Source organism: Echinops telfairi, unplaced genomic scaffold, assembly GCF_000313985.2.
Source record: "Echinops telfairi isolate 266 unplaced genomic scaffold, ASM31398v2 ScPeMD7_18;HRSCAF=68, whole genome shotgun sequence".
NCBI classification, from domain to species: Eukaryota; Metazoa; Chordata; class Mammalia; order Afrosoricida; family Tenrecidae; genus Echinops; species Echinops telfairi.
In genome coordinates this window covers 1,716,888-1,726,220 of record NW_022103915.1, presented here as the reverse complement: position 1 = coordinate 1,726,220, position 9,333 = coordinate 1,716,888, and the positions used below count along the sequence as shown (strand labels likewise).

General features: G+C 53.8%; 1 protein-coding gene across 5 annotated transcripts in view; it reads right to left on the bottom strand.

Annotated features, from left to right (window-relative positions):
- LOC101639598 (GSK3B interacting protein) overlaps window positions 1–9,333 on the bottom strand; it is a 19,531-nt gene that overhangs the window by 3,820 nt on the left and 6,378 nt on the right. For 4 of the 5 annotated variants that reach the window (XM_004699124.2, XM_045287933.1, XM_045287934.1 and 1 more), the window contains exon 2: window positions 475–693. In XM_004699124.2, coding sequence (XP_004699181.1) covers window positions 475–675 — 201 coding nt within the window. In that variant the 5' untranslated portion in view covers window positions 676–693. The remainder of the gene's footprint in view (window positions 1–474; window positions 694–9,333) is intronic. The other variant, XM_045287935.1, reaches the window with a different exon arrangement.

The window sequence follows — 9,333 nt, the reverse complement described above, 5'->3', positions numbered from 1 at the left end:
TCGCTTCACAGTCTTAGCTTTTTCTAAGCAAGCGAGCGGCAAGCCTGGCTCTGTGGCTGCTTGCTCTCCGGTGGGCGGCCTTGTCTCTCCAGCCCGTCCCACCCTCAGGGAAGAGGAGGTCCCTCTGACGAGAGCCTCGAAGGGAAGAGTGCCAAGAAGCCAGAAGGGGCAGCTGCTCCCACACTGACAGTGGGGTGGGCATACGGTTAGGAGACAAGGCCTTTGTGAGAGGAGGACCCCCACCCCCCAATGTAGGGTGCGGCACTTGGGCAAACCCATTTCTTTACCACGGAGAAGGACAGCAGTCTGGGGAGCAGTGCTCTAAACCCAAATCACACCCCGCCAGCCTATGGCTGCAATGGCTGGATTCTAACTTACGATTAGAATTTCCCTTTACAGAATGCTGGGGTGCTGAGCAGCAGACCGTTGGCCTGGCCCCCACCCTCCACCCCCACCAGCCCTGCCGTGCGGTACCCTGAGCCCTGCCTCGGTGAGCTCCAGGCAGTATCTGCTCCCCTCCCGGGTCTCCACGTTGATGTAGGCCACATCATCCGCGCAGCGCAAGCTCCTGGAGACCCGCATGCTGTTGACGGCGAAGAGGACATCGCTGACCACGGCCTCGGCCTCCAGTCGCATGTCTTTCACGTCAGCACCTGGCCCGCTGCTCAGCTCCATGGGTCAGTCTGCCTCCTCCTGCAAGAGCACATCCAGAGCATTTAGACACACTCCCACCCGTCGGCGGGGGGGGGGGGAGATGATGGGTGGTGAAAGGAGCCCTCGGGTCGCAGTGGGCAGACGGCTAGCCACAAGTCGGCAGCTGGAACCAGTCAGCCACTCGGTCGGAGAAAGATGCAGCTGCCTGCCTCCTCTAAGCCGGACGGCCTCAGAAACTATAGGGGCAGGTCCACCCTGTCCTCGAGGGGGCTGCGTCAGAACTGGCTCTATGGCAGTGGGTTTTCGAGGCCTTATAGCAAGGAGCCTGGGGGCACCCGTGGGCGTGCAGTCGGCCCCCAATGCTGGCAGTTCAACCATTACTGACGGCTGCAGTAAAGACGGACAGCCTCAGAAACCCACAGGGGCAGGTCCACCCGACAGCAGGGCGTGTGTTTGGTCTGGCAGCCTGCAGCAAAGTCTCCTCCCCATCAATGGGCACAGCGCGATCACAGAAATAGACGGTCTACAACAGAGGCCTTTCCCCACCTCCCTTCTGAGTCGACTGCCTACTGGCACGCACTCAGGACACCACCACCCTCGGTGAGAACCCTGCTGTGTCCCCCTGCCCAGGGCATGGGCCCGTCTCTAGAAGGGACGCTGGGCCAGAGATGGAACTGCCGAGTGGGCTGCTGCACCAGAGGCTGAGCGGCTGCTCTCCCCGCGTACCACGCTCTTCAAATGGCACCGACTGCTATCTTGCAGGATGAGTGTGACCTAGTTTGGAGCCCTGGTGGCAGTGATCAAAGCACTCGGCTGCTAATCCAGTCAGTGGTTCAAATTCAGGCTCTGCTACCAGTTAGATTTACATCTAGGGGACCCTATGGACGGGGTCACAATCCAGAACTTTGCCTCCAAGAGCAAGCCCTCCTCAGCCCAGGGCCACATTTCATAGCCCCTTCAAGGTGGCCTCTAAACTCTCCTTCTGCGACATCAGCGTCTCGATGAATCCTGGGCATTTTTGGTGGGACATTCACCATTTTCCATGCAGCCCAATACTCACTTAAGGACCAGTCTTTCCACCCCGCCATGGAACTGTATGTGGATGTTTCTTCCCGCATGACTGCCAGGTTGCTGTGGACGGGCTTCTCTGTGCTGAGGCCACAAGGATCATGTGAGCAGACAGCACAGCACGGGCAAGACAGGCACCAGACATGGGACTGTGCCAGACGCCCCCAGCGGAGGACCCCGCAGGGCTGTCGCCGCACGCAGCCAGATTTGCCTGACACGGCTATCTCTAGGAGCCCACCCCACATGCTTGTGGCAAACGACCACATACTGCCCCTCTGTGGGTCGTGGCCAGGTGGCAGGCCCCGCATCACTGGACTAGACCAGGGGTGATAGTCTGACGAAGCAGCTAACCTGTTATAAACACTCAGACCGCTGGCCTGGCCTTGATCAGGGCCCACCTGCGTCTCTGAGGTTACCCACCTGTGTCGCCTGTCCCATGGGTGAGACCCTCGGAACGAGTGGTTCTCAGCCTTGACTGCTCACTAGACTTGCCTGGGAGAGCCACCCAGACCCGACCTCCGACTAGGGGGAGGGACACGGGGGATGGACCACCCTGGCGCAGGGCCACTGCTCAGCAGGACCAGCAAGCAGCCCAAGGTGAGATAAGAGCTGCAGTCGAGTGTTAGGCCCAGGGCTTCAAAGCCAAAACCCGCTAAAGGCAACTGCCGATGGAAGTGTGAGGAGCCCCTGAGAGGCGGCAGCTGGTGTTCTACTACTGACGGGAAGGCCGGGCCGGCGGTCTGAACCCACCAGCTGCTCCAAAGGAGAAAGGTGTGGCGGTCTGCTTCCGTAAAGATGGCGCCCTCAAAACCCCCGTGGGGCAGTGCAATTGTCCTATGGGGTTCTCATGAGCCGGAATCAACACAACAGCAGAGCTATTTTTTAAGATGACACAGCAGGTACAAGAGCATGTTCCCTCAGCCCACGTTAAATCAACGGTGTTCTAAGGCTCTTTTCTCTGGTCTCACAGGACTTCACAGGCTGAGTGACATTTGACTCACAATATGAGCTAAATATACATTTAGCAATCACTGCTGGAGCACTCCGTCAGGTCACAGAGACTAGGTTTGAAAGCAGAAACCTGAGAAGAGCTGGCACACTCCTCCTCAGAGCCCATGAAGACATACAGACCACACTTTATGTTGAGGACAGGCGCCCATTTCCTGTTCTGACACCACTGGTTGACAAGGCTCCATCTCCTGGACCAGCCATGCCTCCTTTGTTCACGTAACGCCTCCAGGACAAACGCTTCCAGGACAGGTGCCAGAGATCGTGAGCAGGGAGGGAGACAGGCAGATTGTATTCCGGTGGGGGTGGGAGGAGACTACAAACCCAGGCCCAAGAAGTCGGTGCCCAAGCTCTGGGCTGCTGCTGCAGTCACAGTACCAGACTGCCGGAGAGGAAGCTGCTGTCCGAGGCTGCAGCACCAGCTTTCCTCAGAATGATGCGTGAGATGGTGGCACATGTGTGAGAGACAGACAGACAGACACAAGGACTAAAGAGGATGATGGATGCACAGGGCGGAAATGAAACCCGAGGTCCTCTCATGAAAGCATGACATGATTAAATAACACTTTAGCAACTCCCACAAAGCATGCCTTGCTAGGCCTGGCAATAGGAGCCCTGGTGGAGCCGTGACTAAAGTGCTCAACTACTAATCAAGGGGGGGGTGGCGTCTGTGTTGGTTCCTTTTGTTGCTGGTACATTCGCCGCTCGTGGCCCAGAACCCCACAGCACTCAGGCCGACCTCGGTCGTCCTGCAGTGAAGGAGCCCACTTGGAGGCTGGCTGCCGGAGGGCCCCTGCTGTGGTCTGGGAGCTCTTCCTGTGGCCTGTTTGCCAGGGCAATACAAAAACAGCGTAGGAGAGAGATTTCACCTAATTCACCGGAAGCTCCCAATTCCAGTTCCTCGAAGAAGCAACGTGGGGTGTCTCCAGGCTTCCAACCGGCTTGAACGGGCTCAATCAGGGCTGACTGAGCCAAAATGGAACAGGCCTGCACTTGTAAAATACGGGCGCACAGCACAATCATTGGAACGGGAGAGCTGGCTGATGTGCTGGGACACAAGACTTTCAGTGCAGGGACTGGGAGGTGACCACGGAGGGCAGCAGAGGCCAAGCAGCTCCAAGCTAGGCGGGGTTCTTGGGGGAAGAAAAACTGTGCATGTATATATATATATATATATATATATATATATATATACACACACACACACACATACACACACACACACACATATATGCATGCGTGTATGTGGAGAAATTTAGATCAAGAAAGTGGTCCACCCAGCTGTACTCGTGGTTAAGTCCAGTCTGGTTCCAGATCTGAAGCCAGAGACTTGGGTTGCCTCGTGTGGCGGCCAAGGCTGGGGGACCAGGAGGGCCAAACAGGAGGACGATGCGCGGCAGAGGTGGAGGTTGTGAATACAGAGGTGGATCAGCAGCACAGACATTAAGCTCTGATGGCTCTCGGGGGCCAGCCGTTGGCTCCAGTCCAAAGAACCAGAAAAAGTGTGACAGACGCAGGACCCACACCAGCATGGAGAGGCAAGTCCCCCACAGTGTCTACTTATATATTAAGAAGTCGGCCACACCCCTGAGAGACACCTTCAGGCTGTAACCTGAGTAAGGGGTCACACTCCACCCTAAACTTCTTGCCTCAAGGGGCAGATCCCATCCTGAAGTTGTTTGCATTGTGTTATAGTGTTACGTCATGTCACAGGGGGTTAGGGGGCGCTTACTGTCAAACTGAAGGTGAGGGTAACCGGGTCAGCCAAGGTGACACAAAGCCTCACTCACAGCAGCCTTGCCGAGCCCACGCTGCAGGCCGAGAGGCCTCGGTTCTGTCAGCATGAACGTGGGTGGCCCTTGTTCTCCACCATTCTGGTTACCATCCTGATCCTCTCACATTTTACCACCTCGTGTCTGTTCCCGTGTTGCTTTGTCTGCCTCCAATGAGATGGGAGGACCATTTCCACCCTGGACAGGGGTGCTCTTGCCCAGGAGAGGAGCCAGTGTCTGCAGCAGGAGACACTGCTTCTGTACAGCACATCTCATCAGAGGATGGGACGGGTCGGCTTCAGTTTCCTTTGCATTCTCGCAGATGCCCGGCCATTTCACCCCTTTCTGACTGCACTTGTCCCGTCAGCACACGCTCACTGCCCGGCCACCCCCCAACCCCCAGGTTCCCATCTCCTCTGTTCTAGTGCCAGTTGTCCGTGGTTCTAGATAGTTCTTGAAAGAGCTGAGTGCTCAAGGCAGACATCTTTCATGGTTCAGCTAAACGACAGTCTGATTTTGAGAAGATTCCAGGGGATGTTTCTGGTTCCCAGATCGCCACTACTGACGTTAAGAGCATCCCAGGTGGGCAATGCCCGATGCTAGGAATTTCCCAAAGCCTCCACAGGAGGACACTGGCATGCGCGTACAGCCCACTGTGCTCAACCACAGGTGCCATGCTGTGCCATGTGGTTCCAGGCCATGGCAGAAAGGGTGGGTGTCTGTGGGAGGTTCCACCAGAGCATCACCTGGAGGCTGGCCAGGGGCCTGGGAACTGCCTGGAGCCGCGAGCCCTGGACTCTGGAAGGTGGCTGGCAGATCAGTCTGATCCTTCCTGGAGGAGTGTGAACACACAGGCAGAGGACACGAAGCCAGTTAGCTGGTGACAACGGTAATGAGGGTGCGGGGCAGCAGCAATGCGCTGTGTCTGCTACACGCCTTTTACGTGCCCCAATGAGTAAACGCATGTTCGGCATACACCCCCCTCTTACAGGGGACTGAAAGATGTATACGTCATACTCCATGAAAACACTGAACATTAAAATCACTCAACTGGAGTGTAAGTCGGAGGTGAAAAAAGAAGAGAAAGCATATTTTATCCTTAATCCCCACAGGTCATTTGTTACCATTTCTAGTCTCATCCATCTGCCGTGGATCAATCCTCCCAGCTTCTGATGTCTGAACAAGCCTCCGGTTTTTCTGAAAGATGCCTTAGCTGGGTATGAAATGCTAGGCTGACCACTGTTTCATTTAAAGACGTCTCCACTGTCACCTTGAGTTGTTTCCTGTGAGGAATCTGGTGTCACTGTCACCTGTGTCCCTCGTGGGGTCCTTTTGCTTGGGTTTCAGGAAATGTGTGAACGCATTTGGCCGTTACAATGACTTCAGACACACTTCTATTCCAGGCCTGTCTGGAAACTCCAATCTCCGGAAGGAGAGTGTGGACGAAGCTGTTTCATCCCGCACGTTCCCTTCATCCTCCAGCCTCTGTCCTGACGTGTTCAAGTTCACGTGACCTTTCCCTACTGGTCCGAGTGGCCACGAGGCAGCTGGTGCGGGCAGGTTCCAACTCTGCTGGGGTAGGGCTGGCTACACAGGGCTTTAATAGCTGCATTTTCCTAAGTAGGTCACCAGGCCTGTCTACTGAAGCATCCCTGGGCAGACTCAAACCTCGAACCTTTTGGTCAGTAAACAAGCACTTAATTGGCCACACCACCTGAAGCATCTATGGTTTGTTTTTTAAAAACGATGTATCACCCAAGTCTCTACTTAACACGTTCTAACTCCTCAGAAACTCACGAGGGTAGTTTTGCTCTGTTCTGTAGGAATGGATGAGTCGGCACGGGCACAACGGCAGTGAGCACCAGTAGTGGAGACCAGGAGCCAGCTCTGAGCTAGCCTGGCACTGTCTTTTCTTTCAGTGACGACGGACACGCTGGTCTCTCCAACCTACTATATCCTGCTGGCTCCCTCACTAGGGGGTTTCCAAGACTGCAACTCTTCACCGAGTAGAAAGCCTGCTCTTTCTCCCAGGGAGCAGCTAGTGGTTTCAAACTGCTGACCTTGCTGTTAGCATAACCCACTATGCCACCAAGGAGTCTCAACACATATACACAACCTACTCATCACAAATCACACACAAGGCTTTGTGGAATATCATTTTTGATCAACATGGGTGAGGTAGCACACAGATTAATCTGAAAAAACAAAAAAAATTAAGTAACAAATAGCAACACAAAAACCCTGCAAACAAGTTTTTGTTGCAAACTAGAAACCATGAATGAAATTTCTAAGGAAAAATTCTCAAACTGAAAGGTTAAGAAAAGAGAAATGTTAGGAATTGCAGGTTCTTATGTCTGAATAATACTCTGGCAACCATATTTAGATAAAGCACTTTCTAACCAACAAAAAACAGATCAATATCTAAAGTGAGGTAAACCAGAAATCCTCTTTGCTTGTCTTCCCATCCCGCCCTTTTTTTTGGTCTGCCATTTAAGCTCTCGATGGAGCACCGGTACCAGGCTCTGTTCCCAGCATCTCCAGAACCTGGAATGCTTCAGGATGCTATTGGTTATTCAGGTCGATGGCGTTGTTTCACATAAGGTCTCCTGAAAGCACCAATGGCTTAGGAACCAGCCCCTCCCTCTGTTGGTATATTGGGGCTATGCTGGTGCTTAAGTGGGGGGGGCGGCGGGGGGGAATTCATGACACTGGTTATCAAGCCAATGATGCCTAAATTCCTTACTATCTGCTGCTGAGTTGGCTGGACCATGCTGTTTCACCCCCGATCTGCAGCATCAAAGGGAGGGAGAGCACCGTAGAGGTCAGTGCTCAGTGCTGTCCTTGATGATAAAAGGGCCGTGTGGAGAGCGATGCGGCTGTCCAGACAGCTTTACAGGCCAGTGCAGGATTGAGAGTGCATGGGGCTCAGGTTCCGATTCTCACTCTGGAAGGCTGAGTCTGCAGTGGCCGTTTCAGCGGTGACGGGTGGGCTGGCAGGGCCAGATGCCCTGCCTGACTCCCAATCCTGTCCAGGTCTCCCAGCCACTGATTGTTAAACCTCTCCATATGAGCATGTGGTGGCAGGACTTTGGGGGTCAGAGGGCCTTGGTGCAGCTGACCGGGACTGGCATCTAAGCTCTGCCACCTGGTTACAGTGTAGCTGGGTGGGGCAAGATACAGCATCTCTACAATGCAGCCGACAGCAGTAACAGGGCAAATGGATGGAGGGAGAACGCACGTGATGTGAGCCCACAGCGCCCGTGGTCAGCACAGAGTCTGGCATACAGTGAGAGAAATGTGTGTCAGTTAGCATACTCTTACAACAGAGCCATGCTGGGCCCAGACTCAAGCCTGTGGGCTACAACGCCAGTGGTCCCCACACCTCACTGATGGGACGAGTCACACCATTGCTGCTGCCGCTTTGCAGCTTTGACCTCCTGTTCCTGTCCCCATGCACAGGCTGAGACAGGGCCAGCAGTGCTCCTGGCTTTTATTTTATTTGCCAAGTCAGTAGATCTGAGGGGAGAGGATTTTGGCTTGACCTGTCCAACCGCTGATGGACAGCTTCTCCAAAAACCTAACGCCCTGCCAACGAGTCACTGCTGACACACAGTGCTCTCGGTGGGTGTCCGAGACTGTTTACTGGAGTAGAAAGCCCCGTCCCTCTCTCATGGAGCAGCAAGTGGTTTCAAACTGCTGACCATGCAGATTGCAGCCCAAAGTGTAACCACTATGCCACCCGGGCTCCTCTGACGGCTTCTCAGAAAACCTTAGAAGGCTGACACCTCCTGACTTAATGAGTGCTGGGTGTTTAACAGATTGTGATACTGCATCTCTGGTAAGACCCCAGAAATGGCACTGTAACTCAGGATGAGTTCGTAACACCCTATTTGAGCCAAAGGTGTAATGACAACAGGCTCTAAGCCTTCATTATCGATGCTGAATTTCTCTAGAAAGTGTAAAACATAAGGGTGACACTCTGTAATGTCATTTTTAATTTTCCTTTTCCGATGTTTGAAACTGCAGGCTTCATATGGGCAGGCTCAGCGTAATGCTGCACTTCCAAAATGTCCCTTCATGGTACAGTTTCTGGAGGAAATCCAAAGCCCGCCGATCCTTCCAAGTCCACTTCAAACCAAAGCAACTCACAAAAATCAATTGGATCTCCTCTACACAAGGAGAACTATGGAAAGTGGGAAAACAGGACCATTTACAATGGCCACTCCAAAGAAGACGGACTTAGGAATAAGTGTAAGACAAACACAACTACGGGAGACCAATCTACACAAGTGGGGGAATATATGATGCTCATGGATAGGAAGATTTAACACTGAACACATCATTCAATACACACCCTAAAGTGATCTACAGGTAAACTGCGATCCTAATTCAGACTCCACAGCATTCTTTAAAGCAATGGGGGGAAAATACTGCTAATGGAAACGATATGGAAAGAAAAGAGATCCTGGATAAGCACAGCCCTACTAAAGAAGACATTACGTCAACGTGGGCAGCACTTTGAACGTCATGCTTGGTAGAGGGGCAGCAAAAGAGGAAGGCCCTCGATGAGCTGGACGGACACAACAGGGCAGCAACGGGCTGGAGCACAGGACCAACTGTGAGGACACAGAGCCATGAGCAAAGGGCCGCTGGGGTTGGGCAGTCTCCACGGCACCTAACAAGCACCGAAGAACGAGGCTTCGGGAGGCCGCACACTGCCCCTCTCGGAATCGCCCACACCGCACTGGCCGTCAAAACTGCCAATGAAAGACACGAACAACGGGACCAACAGTTCCAGGGGGACACGGGAGAGGGGGAGTGGGGGGAAAGG